This window comes from Toxotes jaculatrix, chromosome 8, assembly GCF_017976425.1.
Source record: "Toxotes jaculatrix isolate fToxJac2 chromosome 8, fToxJac2.pri, whole genome shotgun sequence".
Classification (NCBI taxonomy): Eukaryota; Metazoa; Chordata; class Actinopteri; family Toxotidae; genus Toxotes; species Toxotes jaculatrix.
Genome location: NC_054401.1, coordinates 21,793,565 through 21,815,254, shown reverse-complemented (window position 1 = coordinate 21,815,254; position 21,690 = coordinate 21,793,565). Strand labels below are relative to the sequence as shown.

The 21,690-nt window shown below is 41.1% G+C and overlaps 1 protein-coding gene across 1 annotated transcript in view; it reads right to left on the bottom strand.

The window, feature by feature from the left end:
* Nucleotides 1-3,016: 3,016 nt before the first annotated feature.
* me1 (malic enzyme 1, NADP(+)-dependent, cytosolic) overlaps nt 3,017-21,690 on the bottom strand; it is a 73,683-nt gene continuing 55,009 nt past the window's right edge. Inside the window, exons 6-14 of the mRNA XM_041045421.1 lie at nt 16,970-17,073; nt 9,464-9,573; nt 7,559-7,656; nt 6,597-6,710; nt 5,531-5,636; nt 4,295-4,437; nt 3,997-4,170; nt 3,773-3,871; nt 3,017-3,601 (exon numbers count right to left, since the gene is read on the bottom strand). Coding sequence (XP_040901355.1) covers nt 3,434-3,601; nt 3,773-3,871; nt 3,997-4,170; nt 4,295-4,437; nt 5,531-5,636; nt 6,597-6,710; nt 7,559-7,656; nt 9,464-9,573; nt 16,970-17,073 — 1,116 coding nt within the window. The 3' untranslated portion in view covers nt 3,017-3,433. The remainder of the gene's footprint in view (nt 3,602-3,772; nt 3,872-3,996; nt 4,171-4,294; nt 4,438-5,530; nt 5,637-6,596; nt 6,711-7,558; nt 7,657-9,463; nt 9,574-16,969; nt 17,074-21,690) is intronic.

The window sequence follows — 21,690 nt, the reverse complement described above, 5'->3', positions numbered from 1 at the left end:
AGTTACATGTTGGTTGCAGTCTATTCATGTTTACTGGTTGCACTCTGCGATCAATACATATATGCTCTTCCTGCAGCCATCTGCAGCGCATATAAGTGGCTATTTGTGTGTGAGAATGGAGGGCAGTGTACAAGTGTGTAAAAAATCCTTGAAGTGTAAACTGTTGTCCAGCAGACTACACACTGATTTACAATTCAAGGAGCAGATGATGGACTGATGAGACAAATGCAGTTTTTGAAACACTTTGTTCATATTGTGAAGAATCTGTTTCCTTGTCACAGTTATGTATTTTTATATTCTTACTAAAGCTTATGGATTTGTGTTTTTAGAAAGTATTTCAAGGTTTTTTTTTTTTGCCTATAGAGCTAATTAAAGTAGGACATTTGTAATATTTAAGAATAAGGTGTAATTCAAAGATTAATCATATGAAGATGATACAGTTATACCAGTAGTAATATTAAGTTGTTAGTAGGGTGCTTATAATACTATAATAATACTATTATTTGGTTTAAAGTCTGGACTTGGGATCTTTATTTAAAATTAGTGCAATAGCAAAAATAAAGACAACATATTACAAAGAAATCGATAGAATTGATAGAGAAGACGTGATCAACTGTAAAATGAGGCTGTTGTTGATCAACGATTTTTTGGTTTAGTAAAAATGTATAAATTCAAAATAATTAAATGCCATTTTAAAACTCTTGAAGATTAAAGAAATGGCATAATTACTGGTGAACAGATCAGAAAGAGGTATATATTAACATAATGCAATTTATTCTATTCAGCTATTTAAAGATAATTGTGCCGTCTGCATAGGTTTTGTCCAATTTACCCATCATCATCTCAGGCTACAGCATAATGCAGGCAGTAATGTCCATCCACTGACCCTGTCACACAAAGGCCAGGAACAATACAGGAGTCTGAGCTAGTATATGTTTATGAACATTTAGCTGGTGAAATGATCCCAGAGTAAATGAAATGATTCATTAGGTGGGGTATTATTATATTTACAGTAGTCATTATTTTGTGTCATTATATTGATTATTAGCAACAAAGTGATGATTGAACATGTGCTGGTGAGAAGAGATGATAACGGACGAATGTGTGCACTGAAATAATTATTGTCAAAAATGTTGCACTAGGGCCTTTCACTGATGTCTGCTCAAACAATATATTAGAGCGCCCTCTGCTGGTCCAATATAGGAGGTTGTTCTGCTTCACTGATTTCATCCTGTGCACTGAGGAGCAGTAAAAAGGATGCGTAAAGTCAGAATTGAATAGAAAGTCTGTGTATATGCAAAATTTTGTTGTGAACAGGAAAATTAAAGTAAAATAAATTTTGAATGTGTTGTTGCTGTTGTTATGTTGTTGTTTTAGTGAACTTGGCTGTGTTTTGCCCAAAAGTGCAAGCAGGACAAGCAGCGTGTGCAGTGGTGGCCGGGCAGATGGGTGAGGGTTTTTGGACTTAATGTCACACAGGCGACATTCCCTCAGGGGCTCTGCTGATAGAGGCACTGATGATCACAAGGTGCCATTTAATGTGAGACTGTAAACAAGGTCAAAAGGATGTCGGGTTACAGCTGCCAGTCACCCGGGCAGGCTGTGACCAGCGAGGTGCCACAGAGGCCTGCAGGGTGGCGTGGAAGAGGGAATGAGACAGGGCTAAACGTAAAGAACAAATGGTTGATACTGATAGTCGAATAAAGTAATAGTTCGCTAAAAGAGGGCTAATGGATGAATATTTAAAACAGCTAAAAGTTGGGTGGTAGTTTCTACCTCTGGTAATAACAGTTCAAATCAGTTCAAACAAACACATCAGTAAGATGACAGGTGGTGTTGTCGGTCTGCTTCTGCTCATCTAACTGTTTATGTTTGACAACAGAGCTGCTGCTGCTGCAGCCAGTATGTGGCTGAAATCCTTCCCTGAAATCCTTCCTGTCTCAGCTTGAACCATGAATATTAAATATTACATACACAACACAGGAAAGGTTATTAATGTGTTGGAATACTGATGGACCATTTATGGCCCAGACAGCTAACTGACCAGTGGATGGTGTTGACATTGAGACATATTGTCATGTCAGAGCATTGGTTGCCCTGGGCTCATTTGGGGATTTAAAGGGAGGGCGAGGCAAAGAAAGTGAGGAAAACAAATGTTTGTCTCTCAGAGTCTTGCCCGGGGCTAGACGCTCATCGGGGGACACTGACTGGTCCGGTTGCTTCTCTATTGATTTCAGACTGGGGTGGACTGCGGGCCAGTCAAGGCCTCTGGTACTGTCTGTCTGGCCTGTGATTGATTAACGAACGTAAACTCACCCTCAGTTTGATTGAGACCAGACAGACATAAACTACACTGTTGGACCATAAAGCAGTCTGACATGGCAGACTGCTTTATGGTCAATGCATATAAATTTAGCAATTTATATGCGCACACACATGCACACACACACACACACATGCACACACACACACGCACATGCACACACACACACACACGTGCACACGTGCACACACACACACACACACACACACACACACACACACACACACACACACACACACACACACACACACACACACACACACACACACACATTTGCACATACAGTTGAAAACAAGACTGTAATATGCAATCTCCTAATTCTACTGCACTGATATAAGTTGACCTCTGGAGGAGGCCAAAGCACCATGTGATGCCAAAGCATTTTCAAGTTGTTCTCTCATAGTAAAGCAAACTAGAGATTAAGTATGTTATGTTAGTGCAATGAGGTTTGAAGAAAGTGGTGTCACTGTGAGACTAAATGAATCGTCTGTACATTCTGTCTTGTGCTGATGAAGATATGAGAAACAGAAAGACACTAAATATGTGAGTGAGACGAACTTTGAATCAGGATTTCTGTGAGACAAACGCAGTGGGTGCTGCTTAAAAAAAATTATATTCTATTTTTATTGTGAGTCCCTTTTTTATTCAGGCCTAACACTAATGCACATTTGTAATGATCAAACATGGAAAACATGAACTGAAACAATTTTTATTTGACAAAGAGTTTTTGGATTGTAGCTGACACAGTCATAAAGTAACTCCCTAGCACAGTACAGTTAAAAGTAACTGTGAAAGATTTTCTCTAAATATATTATTGTAAAATGTAATAAGATAACAACCATTCCCTTTCATCTGTACTTCATAAATAACTATTTCCTAAACTTGTGCAAACTATTCATTGAGAGAAGGAGCATGAAACTCTGCTGCTTCCATAAAAATGTATTGTCACCATTAATTTCACAGTAATATATTAAAGAAAAGATTCTACACAGAGCCTGGTTCATATCCCAACATCATATCTCGTGATGTTATTGCATGTCAGTAGTTACCTTGCCCCTCCAGGGCTCATTCTCTCTCCCTCTCTCTCTGTCACTCTCCCTGTCCACTGCATTAAAGTTTGCATGACTGCACAGTCATACTGTCCTCTGGCCAGTGGTATGAGTCTGCAACAAACTCATCATAGTCAGTGCTATAGGTGAGCGAGTGCACGTATGCTTCTTTGTCGGACGGCTCTGGGTGAAGTGTGGCCATGTTCTGTTCATAGGCGTACTCCACGATCTGTAACACACAGGAAATAAGAGTTTTTCACAACTCCCCCCCCCCCAACCCCCCACCCACACCACCACCCCGCCTCCCATAAAACTGGACTCAGACAGACATGGTAAGATACATCTGCTCTTTGTATCTTACCATGTCTTACGTTACCTTACCAGTGTACTGAGCTCTCACCTTGACAGCCAGTTTGAGAGAGACGTCCCTGATAGAGCTGAGAGGAGGATACAATCTTCCCTCTGATAAGTCCTTTTCTGTCACCAGGTGAGCAAGAGCCTGTTAAGCAGCACATACAGCGATCATGTTACCACAGAGAGACTGAATGAAACCACACAATCATTCAAAAATACAATAAAATATTTGAAAAGTGTGTGTATACTCGATATATGTCAGTGTGTTACCTCTGCTGCAACGAGGAAGATTTCTTCAGGAATATGTCGGATGGCACAAGCCGTGACGCCCAGGGCCACACCGGGGAAGATGTAGGCGTTGTTTCCCTGACCAGGGTAGAACGTCCTCCCGTCAGGGAGGGTGACGGGGTCGAACGGGCTGCCGCTGGCAAAGATGCCCCGCCCCTGCAGAACAGAGTAGTAATGTATACTACTTGATGTATTATTCACCCATTTTTCTATAGAGATAAAACACTGAAAACATTTGTATGGGAGTAAACCACAACTCCAGAGTGTCCTGAGTGTGTACCTCTGTAAACATGTAACACTGCTCAGCTGTGCATTCTGCTTTGCTGGTTGGGTTGCTGAGGGCAAAGATGATCGGGTGTTCATTGAAAGAAGCCATGTCCCTGATGATCTGTTCGGAGAATGCCCCAGCAACAGCTGCCACACCTGAGACAGAAAACCATCGATGTGCAGTATTTTAAATTTCAGATTATTCCTCAGGAGTGATTTTTTTTTTTTTTACTTTAGGTATTCATGTCACTTTGAATTCAGCAGTACGCGGATAATGTACTATCACTCCTTCCTTTCCACAATCCTTTGCATCTAGTCCATCAGTGTTATCCAACTAACACTATACTATTCTGACAATCCGCTCAACAAGCAGTGTGTCAGTCTCATGTTTCCATGAGACTGTCCTCCCCTAGGAGATTTTAAAAACTCTGTAGGTCGTCCATGCAAGCTGCTTATTACATCCCATGTTACGTTTTATAATTAGGAACCCTCTAGTGGCCGTAGTAATTGTGATGGGAGAGAAGGAGGAAGTAAGGTGATGTACTATATATGAGGGGTGACTGATAATTTCATGGCCTAAGCTGCATGGTGCAGTTCAACTCTTGATTACGCAGAAAGTTTGAAGTTAATCACATTTCTGATATTTCTGTTTTGGGTAATTGAAAGGCAGTGAGGTCCACAGGTAAGGTGATGGTGTCCACTTTCTGGGCTGCAGACCTTACCTTAGGTCACAAACCTATCAATCATCCCTCGTACAGAGGCAAAGTTTGTGTGTGGGATAAAGTCAGGGTGGATGTATGGGACTTTGACATAGGAGACCAATGTTTATTTCCTGTTTCAAACTGGCAGTCAGTCTTGTTTCTGGTAAACAGTGAGTGATTTATAACCATAACTGTGTGTTTATTACTGTAACCATGACGATGAAGGTCCAATTACCTTCATGAAAAATGAGCCATTTTATCCCAAACCATGATCCTTCCCTAAATCTAACCAAGTTGTTTTTGTGCCTCAACCTAACCAAACTGTGACCGTTCCATAACCTTAACTGTGTGTTTATTATTGTAACCATGACAACGAAGGTCCAGTACACTGCCGTCAGCACACTCCATGTGATGGTCTGGTACACCTGTCATTGTAGGGGAGCTATTTCTGCAGACGCTCCTCCGTGTCATGTCACAGGGTAGGGACAAATGACATACATGGTTGTTCAGGTTGGAGGAAGCCTGGAAAACATTCGTGCTTGTTTTACCAATGATAGCTGTGGGTTTCAGTTCCCGAACCACATCCTCCAGTTTCTTCATCTGTGGGTGCTCATGAGCAAATCTCTCCTTTTCATGAGTCAAGTGGTCCCGACCCTGAGGATTTGGAAAGGGCAGATGAATGCGGAGAGAAATTAGACTCAAAATGGTCACAAATTTGTATCTCATGACCTGCAAATGAAAAATAGAATTTATAAATTTGTATCATGATTTGAGCATAATTTTGGGTACAATGGAAAAAATGTGTGTTTCAATCCACACACAAATACTTAGCAATTTGAACACACGTAGAACAAATTTACAAACACATACACCAATATCAATATCTGACATTATCATGAGTCTAATTTCTCTTCATAGATGAAGAAAGGTACATTAATCAATCTGTGGAAACACTAAACAATGTAAACACTACACGTACACGGCTGAATTCAATGTTATTGCTCTATAATACAATATTTGTGTGGAGGGAATGAAGGATTTCTTATGAGTGTAACTCTTGGCTGGAGGATCACTAGTTGGAAACAAGAAAAAAGAGTAGGTGGAACTAGATGGCAGTGAAGATGGGAGGAAGCATGGAAGGGGGAGAGAAGAGAGAAAACAGTGAAGGGGAGGAATGAGGGAGGGGATAAAAAATAACATGGATATTGTGGATAAAACAGATGTATTATCCTCTGGAGAACCTTCTGCAGTGATTCCAAGGAAAGACCTCTGTCATATAAATTAACGAACCATAGGAAATGTTTTTTTTTTCTGTATTGTGGAGGTAGGTCTGAGCTGCTCAGGAAGATCCACCCTCAGATATTCTTACCCTGTGATTCAATATCAGTCTGTCATGTTTTGTTCATTTCAGAATTTATCTTTGTGATTTTCTTTTTCTACCTGCCTTATCTTCTATACCTCCTGACTTTTTTAATTCTTCCATGACAAATCAAAGCTAATACAATAATGCTGGACCATTCATTATACAGTGGTTAGATTACATTAGATTAGTGCATTTACGCCTGCATGTACATGTGTTTGTACATATGTGTTTGCAGGATTTTAGTGAGACACCTTGACAATGAGACCCTTGGAATCAACCATCCAGATCTTTTTCAGGCACTCCTCCTTAGTGAGTCCCTCCTTCTCCATGGCCATGGTTATCAGCTCGGCAATCCCCATCGCTGCCTGGGAGCAAGACAAAAAGGAGGGATGAAAGAAAAGCTGCTTCACGATGTCTACACAACAGACTCTGCAGCTTTAGTTTCACATGCAAAATCTCATCAGGCTCTCAAACGAATATCTGATCTGAAGTCACAAGAGAGAGAAGGTTTGAGTAATGGTATCAGGCGTAATGGAATTATAAACTGAATTTATTCTTTTGCACAAAAATCAAATAGGGCAAAATTTTCTTTTACTAAAACAGAATTCACTATGTTCCACTGGCATTAATGGTCTGAGTCCCTTGTTTAAAGTGATATTGTGTAACTTCTGAAATAGGAAAAAAAAACTTATAAATAAACATGACTTTGTGAGCAATAAAACTTTTCCTTGTTCAACTACATGTATGACAAGAAGCTTAATTTGGCAGGTTTTAGGTAGATAGTACTGTTGTGTAACTTACATCACTGAGACAGTTTGCTGACTACATGACATTTGCTACCCTTTCACTACATTTTGGCCGACATAGTGTTCAGTAGTTTTATCTTAAAAATAAAAAGAGAATTAAAGCCACCATTTTTCACTAGAAAACATATTTGCTGATTTTAGTTTCCCTAATAATGATTAGGACAGATAGGTGTGATGACAGGCTAATGTCCCTGGCTCAGATCAGGGTAATTGCAAATACACATTCAGCTTCTTAAAACCCCAAACCACAAGGGCATTGGTGACTTAAACAGTCTGATTTAAGAGAATCTTGGGAAATTAAAGGAAATTCAATTTGCCACTATCTTCCTGTTACCTCTTATGGTCACAGTGGCTGCTGTTCAGCCAAACTTACATAGTCAGTATCAGTTAAAGTGTGTTGCACCTACCTCCCCTGCACCTTGGAACACGATGGTGTGGTCACACATTTTGCTTTTGGTGATGCGGAGAGCGGCCAGGAGCCCAGCCACTGCCACAGCAGCAGTACCTATGGAGTATACACCAGCATAAACACTTAGACTTAAATCTACACTGAGTGATTTTCTTCATAGGGTTTCGACACTCGTGTTACTGCTGTAATTTCAAGAATTAAGAATTTGAGAAGTGTGGTTCAGGAAAAACGGTAGGTCAAATGTATTTCCTGTAGCAGTGAAGCCAGCAAGCTAGTAAATATGGATGTAAACAATGTAGTATTTAAAATACTTTTAAAAATGGGCTTTGTGGATTAGGGGGAAGGAACTGGACTGTGTTTGTTAGAACTGAAAGATTCACACAGTGTTCACCAAAGAGCGGTACAGAGAACTGAAGTACTGCTCCACATCCAGAACAACCTTCTGGACCAGGACAGAGGGTAAACTGGATCTGCATCAAGACTACAGCTCCCTATCGCAATCACAAAGGCATTCATCTGGAGGACATCTGTCCTCTGGGATGTCTCTGAGGTTTTCTTCCAGATGACTGCCTGTGAATGTGATACAGAGCTGGTTCTGTCCCACATCCAGGTAACTGCCTGCTGCAAAACAGAATGTAACATAGACGTGAAGCAGGACTTCAGCTCTACATCACATTCAAAAGAGGAAAATCTGAGTTGAGTCTGGAGAAAAGCAGATGGCTGTTTTTCCCCAGATGAACGCCTTGAGAAAGAAAGAGCAGGGGTTCGGCAGTCATCTGGAGGAAAACTGATATTCCTTTAGATGAACACTTTGTAGTCGTCCTGAGATACCACAGTGTACCAGGTTGGTCTTTTACTTAGGGTTTCTGTAGGTCAGTTAGTTTGTGGTAACATGTGAGTACAATTTAAACTAAAGGTACAGACCTACATCTGTAGCTGCAGCTGAAATTGCTGTACTCAACACAATCAAGGGCCAATTAGCTCTTGAACGTTGCTTGATTTGACCCATGAAAGTGCAGTGCTGTGGTATTTGCAGATGTTTTATGAAATGACCGGTGATCACAATGTCATGCACAGGGTTCTCAGACATCATGTGGAATAGTATTTCAAGTTCATTAGCCCAACTTTGTGACCAGTTTCTTTAAAAAAATGTTTTGAAGGGTGTATGATGACATTACAGAGTCAAGTATCCTGAACCTCAGCCCATATTTTGTCAAACAAACAGTCTATCATAGTCATCTCTTTGAATGTGGCCAAATTCAATTCAGCTTTTATTCTTGTCCAAGAAACAAGGAGTTCACTTTTCCTTCATACTTGGTTTGCCTGAGTTGCCAGACATGGCACATCTGTTTCCATATTTGACGAGTCTTCTTGCCGACCTTTCTGTGATCTTAAACCATCCATTGTCCTGACAAAAGTGTGTTGTGTTGGGCCTGTGGAATAACTTAGACTTAACTTGGTTCAGTTGTTTAATGCATTTTTGAAAATACACAGACTCAAAGGAAACTGAGCTTGCGTTTTCAGTTTTATAGTGAATAATTTGGTTAGGCTTTATATTTTTTGTATACAATTTGATGCCGTCCTAATGTTTGTCAGTGAAATTGTACAAGATGTGAAATGAGTCCCACAGACAGCTGACTTGAGAAGGCAACCCTTTCCATGTGTTTCTCCTGACTTTTTAAAGCAAGCTAGTGAAGTAAATGAAGGCCTCTTTATGCCAGAATTTAAAGGTTCTTTTCCTAATTGCAGTATTTATAGGGAACAGATCTAATTATTCCCTGCGTGTGTGTGACATTTCTCAATCTATTTTTCTTTTAATGTTTCAGTGAAAATATGGCTTTAGCTATCTTGAAAAAAAAAACAGATTCATTACTCATATTTTATACTGATGATATGTGGTTACCTTGGATGTCATCGTTGAATGTGCAGTACTGGTTGCGGTACTTGCTCAGCAGACGGAAAGCATTAATATTTGCAAAGTCCTCAAACTGAATCAGACAGTTCATCCCATACCTGTGAAAAGGAGAGCTGCATTTATTCTGGCTGAACCAACAGAGACCATGAAAAGGAAGAGATACTGGAAGTCATGAAAGTAACCACATCTTATACCTGTTTTTTAGACACACAGCTTTCAAAGACTATTTCAGTCCAGACGGGGGCGCTGTTTCACTATACTACAAAGTACAGGGTGAGATAAGAAGAGAGGGGATTCTGGATTCTCAGTGCACAAAGTTTTAACAATGGACTGAATTCACATTTCTAAATATAAACAGCTATATGAACAAGTCCCAAATTAAATAAAAAGTAAAACTCTTGTTGCTAAACGTTATATCTAAAGTGAATATAAAGGAAATTACAGGTCACAGAACCTTTCGTTGTTTTGTTTAACAGACATCTAACAAGCTGACACCTGTTTTCCCCAACTGTACAATAGCACCTCACAGTGAGTTTCCATGAGGGAGGTCAAACCTCCACAAAGGAGCAGATTCACAAAAGCACTAAATTTGAAAGAAAGGAGCACAGAGCCCACCCAGTCCCCCAGTAAACCAGCAGTGTTCAACTTTACAAGATGCTGCTCAGACCACCTATGGCCTGTAGTCAATACCATAACACAGAAACCTGTGCCTGTAAGCTCCTACAAAAACATATAACAAAAATAAACCATTAAAGCAGTGTTATGAGCCTGTAAGTCAGATTTAGCAGTGACAGAACGGAACCCCATGTTCCCATGTCTTTCGACAGATGGAAGTTTTGTTCAGGAATTTACTGGATATTTGCAGAGCAACTGCTGCTTTTATCTCTGAGATAAAAGAGTTTTCAGGTAAAGGAAATGGAAAGAATGAATAGGATAACAAAGCTAACAGAAGGTGTAGGAAAAAGAATATATATGAATCAAGATTTTTATAGTGGCTATAACTGCCTATTTCACCGCCAGAAACAATGGAAGAAAGGGCGAGGTCATCTAAAACCTGTATGAAAAACACCAGCGCTCGTGTTTCAGTCAGTGAGCGATGGAGGAAATTGAGAACAGGCCAAGCAAACAGACCGAGCCGTCGCAAACACCTGCAGTGCAGTGAGTTAAGTGAATAACATGGAGAGGTGACAAGGGGATGGATGTTTTTTTTCCCCTCCTCATCACATTGACTTTCTACAGTTAAGGTTTCTTTCTTAGTTTTTTCCTGTCTTTTAACTTTCTCTTTCTTTTTGTGTCTTTTTCGGTCTTTTCATAAAACCCCACCTTGAACTGTTATTGTACAACTCACTAAAGCTGTTTCCCACTTGTTACAGTGGCTGCTAAACTGCTTAGATTTTCAGCAGGAGAAAGGTGAAGCTGAGCGGAAGCGAAGCGAGAAAGAAATGCAGGATGGGACGCGACCTGAGTTCAGCTGTAATAAAACTTAATGTCCTGATGAGAGAGTGCCATTGCTGGGTCAGTGTTTATCCTTCCCTCTGCCACACTGCGAGACACTGACGCCTAACACAGATACTGACAGCCCTGCTGACTTACTGCCAACACGGCAGTAGCGTTGAGGAGAGAAATGTGTTTTCTATCAAGCAGAGAGCTCTAAAGCACTGAGAGCCTGTGCGAAGAGGAGGGATAATGAGGCCAAGAAGGGAGCAATAAACTTTTCATTGTGTTTGGGCTTTAGGAGACGGAGACAGGCGACAGGCGAGGATAGATGTGGCCTTTCCCCACTGCCAGCACAGCTCCCTCTGGTATGGTTTGGTGCATCTCGCTACTTGAGGGGTCATGGCAGTTCATGGCAGAACCAAGCGGCTCATGCACAGAGTCCAAAACAGTGGACATGGGAGTGTAGTTTTCTGTTGTTAAGTTGAAAAACATGCTGAATATCCTGCAACTATTTTCATCGTGCAGTAAAGACAGAGGATTATGTGGCCAGCCAAACACTGAATTCATAGTTTAAATCACAGTGACAGACATGAAAGATCACTGACTTCTGACATGGATCTGAGAACGACTGAGCTGTGAACACATGCATATTGATGGGTATCCACTGACCATAAACTACAGAGTGACTATCTGTGGTTATGGGATTGTAGAAATAAAGGAACTACTTCCCAGTGCACAAAGCTCTTTGGTCCTTGGTCTGAACCAGTAAAGATAGGGGGAGTGTTTCTCAAAGAGTGTGTGTGTGGGCTTGTTTTACCATATTCGTGGTGTCAGAAAACCAGGAACCCACTATACTCTTGGGGTCCAACAACTCTGTGGTGACCCAAATGCTGGACAGCACAAGGTTAAGGACCTAGAATTAGGTTTAGGTTATGGTTAGAGTAAGGGTTAGGGTTAGGCCTTCAGTTGTGATGGTTAAGTTTAGGGTAAGGGGCTAAGTAATGCACTATGTCAATGATGGGTCCCCATGAATTTAGTAAAACAAAGGTGTGTGTGTGTGTGGCTGTGTTGCCTAGAACAAAGCCCCTAATGGAGGCCATTTGTGTGTGTTCATCGCCCCTTTTCTCCCTGGACATCAGTTGTCGACCCTCTGAATGGAACTCCAATATCTGACAATGCATCTCCTTGCCAGCTGAATAAAAAATATGTTGGACAAAGAAGCAGGATTTCCTTTTGTGTTTAAGCTGAAGAATCGAGGACAGTAACCTAAGAGAGACACAGGCACACCCAAAAGATGAAAAACACAGGCCATTTTCCAGACTGCGCTGTGAGAAATTCATTAATCTCTCAGCAAAAGAGGAGGAAGATGGAAAGATTGGGGCAGAGACTGGACACACAATGTACCCTAATTACAATAAACAAAAATGCAGCACTTTAAAGTGTGAGCTTCTGTTATGGAGCATGTGCCTTTTCTTGTTCTGCATTGTCAGAGGGTAAACAGACCCTATGATATAAAGCTGAGTGACAAACTAAATTAAAACCTGAATAACCGCGTGGAGAAACATAATGAATGTAGATGCTTCCACACAGGTGCACTGCATGGTACAATTAAGCTATTAACATCCAATCAAGCTCTGTGACATGTATAAAAATGCTGAGCAGGCCCAGCTGACGCTGATTTTGGGATGAAGGGTGCACATTTATAATTATAGCTATGTAAAAAGTCTATGCTTTTAGAATGAAGGTAAAATAATGGTGAACTACTTGGGAATACTTGGGTACTGGTTTAATCGAAAATATAATACGTTTGAAAGAGCATTAAATTTGGTAATAAGTGCCAAATGACTCTAAACAAAGGACATGCTGGACATGCTGGTTCATCTTTCATTATTCATCTTTCATTATTGTTACTTAACAAAAAAAAAAAAGGTCTCTGTCCAGTGCTTTGTCAACAGCAGTCTGCTCAGTGAGCTTGGAGACCACAGAAGGACCTGGTGGGAAAGCCCTCATATCTGTCACGGGGATGAAAAATCCTCCCTACACCTGTTTAAAAATGTAAAATGTGACAGCAAAGACTCTTCATTCTGATGTGGCTGCTCAGGTTTCCCAGGGACCAAAACACATGAGCAGAGGTTAAATAATAATCTCTCATTACCAAAACTGTTTTTGGCTCACTCTCACTGATCTCATAGTGTCATTTTTGGCGAACTAGCTGGCTAACATAGAGGAATGTTTAGCAACTAAAAAGCCAAACGTTTGCCTCAGAGTTAAAAGAATTGTGAATTTTGGAGTTACATCCATCAGGGGGAACAAACATGACTCCAACTGATCCCTGAGTGTCTTTAAGATCCTTAAGTCTTATTTGTTTTCAACAGCAAAAAAACAAAACAAAAAAACTCCTAAAACGCTAATCTGCTTCGTCTGGACTGTGTGGGTGTGGTTTGATAGGATTTGATAAGCAAATAACCCCTCAAAGTGCCACCCTATTTTGAGAAACTCTGATAAGTGCTCAGGAGCAAGTGGCATCACCTCTTCCCATCTGAGCCCCGCCCACTTCAAACCACAGAGAGGTGGTCAGACAGAAATCTCACATGAGAAATAACCAAAACTCTTCTTACCTTGGCAGAAAATGTTTTTCTCATGCACATCTCTCACAGTATGAAGCTGATTAAGAAAATAGGTTTTCTGAGTCTTTAAAGGCTCCACAGTAAGCCAGTCACTCATCATTCATTTGCTTAATACACACTCCTCCTGGTCCTTTATTAATCCATTTGGACACTGCAAACGTCCAGAACCAGAAAACAACCACACAGACAGACAGTCTAACCTTTCCATGGGGCTGCTTAAGCTATCTGAGCCACACTACCAGACCAACACAGAGCTCCTTTGTGCTCAAAACTTTTATATGGCTGTGATTTATGACTCATTGTTTGCTGGAGCAGTATTTGTAGGATTTCTAGGCACTTACTGCCAAAGCAGTCCAATATATTGAGTGTAGATGCTTGTGACATTATTATTAATGTTTGATAGTATGAAAAAGAGCGTGAGACATGAGACGACAGGCACTTTCCCATGTGGCGAATCATTCAGACGTTCAGTGTAATGTCTGGGCCAATCTGTGGGACGAGGGAGTTAACGAGTGACCCAGCTCCTTCAGGAAACAAAATCTGGCTTCATCTGAGACTTGATGAAACCTCAATCTCCAGCTAATAGGAAGTAGGTGGATGTCATTTATAATGTACTTCCAGTGCCGAGGGGGAGACTGGAATCAGAGGAGAAGGTATGAAGTTATTCTTTTAGCTGGAGCGCACTCATGAGGGCCGCAGAGAGTCAGTGAGGACCTGAGCAAAGAAGGTCACAGACAAGGGTGCTCTGTACAAACACAGCTGTCAGAACTGTGTGCATATAAATGTGTGTCTGTGTACACACACAGGCTGCCTGTTACCTCTGTCCCTACGGGCCTTTGTGGCTGAGGCCTTAATAAATCCCCAGCCCCCCTCTCACTCTCCAGAGAGCCAGCATCTCTCAGCACACATTATTTCTCAAATCCCTGAGCCGTCATTAATGACAAAGATGCATTCTGCATTCTTTCTCCTCTCCTCTGTTGCTCCTTTCATCCATCCATCCATTCATCCATCCATCCATCCATCCATCGGTCAGTCTGTCTGTCTGTCCCTTATTCTCTCAGGGCCAAGAGTTTAAAATAGTTAATGGCATTCCTGCAGCCTTCGCGTGCTGCTCAAATATGTATGGGGAACACCCTAGAGCCTGTTCTGTCAAATACTGTACAACCATCTGTGACATGAACAGCTCTGACTTCATGACGCAAAGTATTCCTGACTAAACTCTATGTCTGCTAGTGTATTTATATCGTACTTCTGCTGCTAAAAATGTATCTAGCTGAGGTCTACAAGCTCTTTACGTACTTTTGTTTTAAAGAATAAAGCTGTTGTTCCATATTTTTCTTAATGTCAACAAATCACAGCCTATTAACAAATACTGGAACTGATGGGTTTGGGGCTTGAGGGCCACAGACAGGGTAGGAAAGTCTGAAACTATAGAGAGATGGACAAACACACTGTTGGTTTTGACAATTAGTTGAATAAGTAAATTTATATACTAAAGCCAACCCTACCATTTAAAGGAATAGCTTGACATTTTTCTTGCCAAGTGTTTGATGAGAAGAAAAAAAGTATTTTATTTTATTTTATTTTATTTTATTTATTTATTTACCCCCCCAGCATATTCTATTCTTTACACATAGCTGCATCTTAGAGGTAAGAGAAGTGGACTTGTCACTGGAAACTTTCTAGTTAAAATCCCACCCCAGCTTGTCTACAACAAGACTTGTAAAACTGCCTTTGAGCAAGGTTTTGTCTTAATGTCTGTGTGACTTAAGCCACTCTTCTGTTAATTACTACCTGTCTAGTTTTTCATTTCCCACACATCCCTCAACACCATCATCATCTCAAATACCTTTATGCAGAAAATTCTGCACACACCAACAAAAGAATGTATCAGCGATTAAGTGTAATGAAAAGTGACTAAATGCTGAGAGAAAATACAGAGTTCAAAGTTTTAAAACCACAGCTGAGCTTTGGTTCATCCTTTTGTCGGTGTGTGCAGAAGCAACGAGATCATGAGATAATTTATTTCTGCCGGACGACAAAAGCAGAAGAAAACGTGCTGATTGTTCTACAGGAGCTGATATTTTTCTGGAGAATAGGAGGCTGGCCTGAAATCAAACACTCGGTTGCATCACTAACCATTCAACATTTAAAGTATTTTTAAATGGGGGATTAAAAAAATCCCTCCAGACTTCTGCTTATTGATGATGAGTCAATCTGGAGTATTTTAGTTCATGTTTAGTTTCTTAGAAAACTAAACATGAATATTACTTAAAAGGCTGGAGAACTGTAATCATTCATTCAATCTCTGAGCCCATAATTATTCATTTTCCGCCAATCTGGCTCCTTTGGGGAAAAAAGCATCACTGTTCCCTGTAGTTGAAAAGCCACCCGGTTATTAGAGTCATGGCTTCCTGTTGCCAGCTGGAGGGGGCCCAGACCCAGGCTTCTCCCTCAGGACTCCGGCCTTTCTGGGCTAGGACGAGGTTTAACCAGGCCCGTGTGTGTGTGTGTGTGTGTGTGTGTGTGTGTGTGTGTGTGTGTGTGTGTGTGTGTGTGTGTGTGTGTGTGTGTGTGTGTGTGTGTGTGTGTGTGGCTATGACGGCTCCGTGGCATACAGGGACACAGATACAAAGCAAAGGTATACAGGAGTTTCATCAAAGTCAGGACTGCAGTAAACACATGAGGTACAAGGGAAATCACAGTGCATGACTCAAAATGACTCATGACAAATGTCTGTTCAAAGAAGAAGGTAAAGATAAGATCACTGCACACAAACTAAATGAGTGACAAAATGGAAAAACTCCAAACACTTCAATGCCTCGCTGTTTCCCCATGTAAAAGAAGGAATAGTTAACCCCTCACTGTGAACTCCTGCTGAATGTCAACATGACATAACAACTCTGAATTATGCATCATCGGTGCTTAGGGTAGATATGGTCAGATATTTTACCTGGACAGGATTAATCAGGTCTCCCTCTCTCTCCCTCTGTTCTTGGAGGCATCTCTGTTTATATGCTTTAGGAATTCAGAATAATCAAATTGCATTTGTAAACACCCTGTTTACAGCAAAAAAAGAAGCTCTCCTAACATCTGTGAAAAATAAACTTGGTTTCTGTGGAGTCAATAAATAAATCAGAATAAAGCTCTCTGATCACTTTTCAATAAGCTATTCAATTCAGCCAGAAAGCAGAGTTTTGATCAATATTGCCTGGCAACTAAAAACTCAGGAGCAATTTAGAAGTTAAAACCGAATCACCAGTGACGTAAGTTCCACATCCACAAGATTTGGCTGGATCACACTGCATGCACTCTCCGTGCTCAACATTTTTCTTTTAAGAGCACCGTGTGCTGTGTGTATTGTGATGGCAACAGCAGACCACATAAAGGAGGTGGGCAAATGATGAACTGAGGGCCGATGTGATCGTACCTGTCTGACACAGCCTTCATAAATTCATCCAGCAGGTCATCGTAGGCCTGGCCTCGGATCCTCTTATGCCTCAGGCCAATGTAGAGAGGGTCCTTCAGCAGTGCCTGCAAAAGCACATGGCAGCAGAGGTCAGAGCAACAGGCGAGATATATCCTTATATGTCCTTATGTGTATCATATATCCTTGAAAACAGAGGTTCAACAAGTTTATCCAGTCATACACTAGGTTTGGACCAAGTCTTATTTTATTATCATTTCTCTCATTGCCCAGTGATACCTTAGTCAGTGGCTGAATAGAGTCGATTAAACCTGACCTCCAGGTGTGAAAACATGGTTTTATTTTGAAACAACCTCAGTAACCTTGTTCAGAGAGAAAGGTCAGACCTCAGTCCTTTAATCCCTGAGATTCACTCACCACTGCCTTACCCCACACAATAAATTCTTACAAATTTTAACCTAACTGGCTGCTCTTTACTGACCTATAAAAACAATTTATGGGACAATTACATCAGGGGAATAAAATATTTAATGGAAAAGGTAGTTTTGTATATTTAGATTCCTAGATCAAAAATATACGTGGGAGCATGTTAGTGCTTGTACATCTCCTGCACGCTCATAGAGAATATAAACCCATCTGTACCAGGAACAACTAAGGAAGGAACTCAGGGAATGTATGAGACTGAGGAGACTGTGTGTGTGATGTCTGTCCAGTCTTGACATTTCTTGTATGTGAAATTTAGAGAGAGAGGAGAGATATATGTCCTGTAAATAATGTCAGCACATCCTCACACATACACACACCTGTGTCTCTGCAGACCTTAGACCTCTGCTATAATGTGAACTGTGTGTGTGATACTACAGCACCGAGCAACATTTCCTGTTGCCCAAACACAATCTGCAGATATATGTGCAGCAAACCATAACTCTGTTACAAACTTTGTCAGTTTTATTGTGATATTAATCATTTTCACACGGTTTTAGGGGTTTCAGGTCATAATGACACTGGATGAATGAATCACTACCAGTGTCTGGGAAAACTATACCATCATTAATTTGTCTGATTTTGCATCCACAGTACATATGCTCATGCTTAAAAAAAACATTTTCTGGTATTATACAAATCTTATTTCGAAAAGCTCCATAATTTCAGCCATTCTGTGCTTAAAATTTTTGGAGTAGTCAGTGTCTGGTTATACTATGACCAAATCATAACTGACAAGACAGAAGTTATATGAGCTGCTATAGGAAGATGAATAAGAATAGAAAATGTAAATATGTGATTGATGTGGCTATCGGAAACAGGTTTGAGACACTAAACTAAACAGTCCTTCAAAGACCTAACACTGAAGGAGTGACCTTTGACCTTTGCACCATAGTACTTTGAAGGATGAGAGGGATACAGCAGGGAAGTGCTAAAATTAAAAGCAGAGGTGGATGGGAAGGTGTTTGTGACAGAGGCATAGAGACAAAGTGAGACTGGGATGAATTAGGTGGAAGTACATGGCACCTAGCAGGGTTAGATTACTTACAGACTTTGCTTTGAGGTATCAACCCACATTTCATCAGATCCTTGACATGCTGCACCTGCCTGACATAACATGACTGTGTCTCAACACACAACAAACAGCAGATTCCAACCTAGACTGAATCTGGAGCCATAATCTAAATGTGCTACACTCTGTAAACTTTCGACTTTCAGGGAATTTCAACCCCATAGCATGGAGAGCTGATCCGGAGCGTTGTCATGCCTCACTGGGACAGGCGACCTTTACTTCTGAAGATGGATAATTAGAGGGTGCCACTAAGATGAGCGAGGCTTGGACAAGGCGGCAGCCACCTTTCCATGGCAGGGTCAAAGACTGCCATATCCAAGAGCAGCTCAAAAAGTTTATTTAAGGCAATATTTATTTGAGGTTGACAACTCATTTCCGAGCAAGGTTTTAATGGACTGTAATTGGCAGGAGGTGGCCAAGTTCAACTGTAACCAAAACAAGCAAAACATTTTCATGTGATCCCGCAGAGAAGTGGACTGATATGAGAGAGAGATTTTGGTGGTCATTTCACAAGATGATGAAACAGCCTGCAATGTGAAGGACAAAAACTGCTATTAAAATCCTGAAGTTGTTCAGCTCTGAAGTTTAACTTGTAACCTGTGAATGTGTCGTCTATTGAGTTATAATGTGTGATGGTGTGGTTTTGTTTCATTATTCAGTCCATTTATACACTGTGACAAAACAGCCTTTAAAAGGGCATTATTGTGTAAGTGATCCGAGCAGACCTGAATGAGTTTCACGTGGGCTGACCTCGTTGACACTGCGCTGAACTGTTGACACGAGTTGTCTTTCTGTCCCAGATTATCTGCTGTTGATTGGCTAAGCTGTCCTTTGTGTTGTACAGCCCCTTTCCTCTCGGAGGGGATTAATCCTCGTGTATGGCTTTACAGTCCATGACACACCAGCCCCATTTTCACTGTTGCAACAGTTTCTGAACTGATGACTGTCTGACTTCAGGAAAAATACTATAAAGCTGTATGCGACTGTTTTTGTGGTGCTGGACTTTTAATAAGGAAGCTTGCAGCCTTTGTAAAAATTAGTTTTAAAGAAGAGGTGGCCAGACATCAAGAAAAGTCTGTCTGAGGTAAAAGACATCCCGTTCTGGACCCATGAAACACACACATAAACACACACACGCAGCATACTTTCCTGGAAGACATCACTGAGCCTCATTTCAGCATGAGTAAGTGTGTGTTGAGGTTACTCCAGGTGACATCAGGCCAAGGGACACACAGTCCAGGGAGATAACAGGATAACAAACTGGACTATCTAGGAACACGCTTATTTTCCTTCATGCTCTGTGTGTGTGTGTTTCTGTGCCTCTCCCCCTGTAGATTGGGGGTGGGGGTGTGTGTGTGCGGGGGGGGGGGGGGGGGGGGGCTGCCCAGGTAGTGAGAGTATATTGGTGGTTCTCACACGAGATCACACAGCTACCACATTCCTCTAGAGATGAAAAATAACATCTCTGCAGTGGCTCAATGTCTGAATGTCTTAAACCAAACAGACACGTTGCAGGCAAGACGCCTCCTCGTGATCTGATTAAAGATTAACAGAATAGTGGCATCGATCTTCTCATCTAACTCAGAAATCAAAATAAGTCTACATTCCAAAATGGTGAACTATTCGGTCAGTCTTGGTCGGGGGGGTCTGCCTGTTTGACTGTTTGGATGTCTGCCTGCTTGCCTCTACATCCACTCAAGGACAAATATAATCCTATAATAACAGTCATTTTAATAATTAGCCAGAGCTACCACTACCTCTTAGCCCCCCACCCCATCTGCTCCCATCATGCCTTCACAGTCAGGGCTCCAGAGTGAGGCGGTGTACTGAGGAGCAGCAGGCTATAGCCTGCCTCCCATACGAAGCCAGTCCAGAAGAACCACACATGTACACACACACAGCCGGTCCATTTATCCCATTACATCTCATTTAGCCTGTCATCTCTTTAGAATAATGGAAAAATGGAAAAGTCAGCCACAGCCAAGCAGACTATGCTAAAATCTCTTTTATAACTCTTTCTTTAAAAAGTTGCACAAGAAGCAACACTACGTGTGTGTGTGTTCTTGCAGCCTTGTTGTTGTTGTGTCTGTGTATGCATAGTTACTGTTTGATGCACTATTTGCCTATAGCTAATATAACATTAAAGAAATAGTTTCTTTTTTGGAATTTAGCTTGTTGTCTTTCAAAGAGTTAGGAAGTCTCGTGTTCAGTGTAATACATCAACATTTTAAAAATGTGATAAATTACTCATTAGATGTTTCTCATAAAATACACAAAGACACTTAGTTATATTACTTGTTTAGTCACTGTTACACAGCCCAGCTCTGTCAAAGGTGCCTTTAATAATTCCAAAGCCTACAAACCCACACATCACATCAGTGTTTTGAAGCTATGTGCTGACCACCAACAGCCAGCTTAATATTAGCCCTGGTGACTGCACACAGCAGCACTCCACATTGAAGCCAGCAGTTTCACACATCCTCCAGCTTTAAAGAAAACCAGGTGCATACTGTTAGCGAGCCTGTTGAGAAGCATTAACATACAAATAAGACAATGTTGGTGTTGAGAGGAATTGATCCTCTTGGATAAGGGGCTAACTGCCACCTCACACATACGCCTAGGAGATTCTCTGAATGTGACTAATTAACATGTTGTGTCTCTTTTGTTCAAACAGAAAAGTAGAATTCACAATTTGCAGGTTTATGGCAACTTATCTGGGCAATCAACCATCCATCCATCCAGCACTTTTGTGCAGCATTTCAGCCATAGCAGCACATAACTTACCCTAAAACCACAAAATCTCTTACTTACATGTTTTAGTACGGTTTAAACAAATGAGGTACTGTGTTTTAAGTACTCAGATTTAGAGGTCTTGGCAACCACTTTCTTTAGCTTTGGAGAGAACCAGGCCAGCTGCTGTTCAAAAGAAAACATCTGTAAACACCTGATTGGTCTTTCAGTGGGAAGACTGGCATTGCATACTGTTCACACGTGCAATGTATTCAGGGGTGTAACTTGACCCTGCAACTCTGAGTGAGTCTTGTAGATTTGCATCAGTAGGGCATGCTCTGTGTGTGTGTGTGTGTTCGTAATGAAGTTCAAATCAGAAAGGCTGTTTGTGAGGTGGCAGACAGGATGAAGCAAAAAGACGGACAACTTTCCTAGCTGC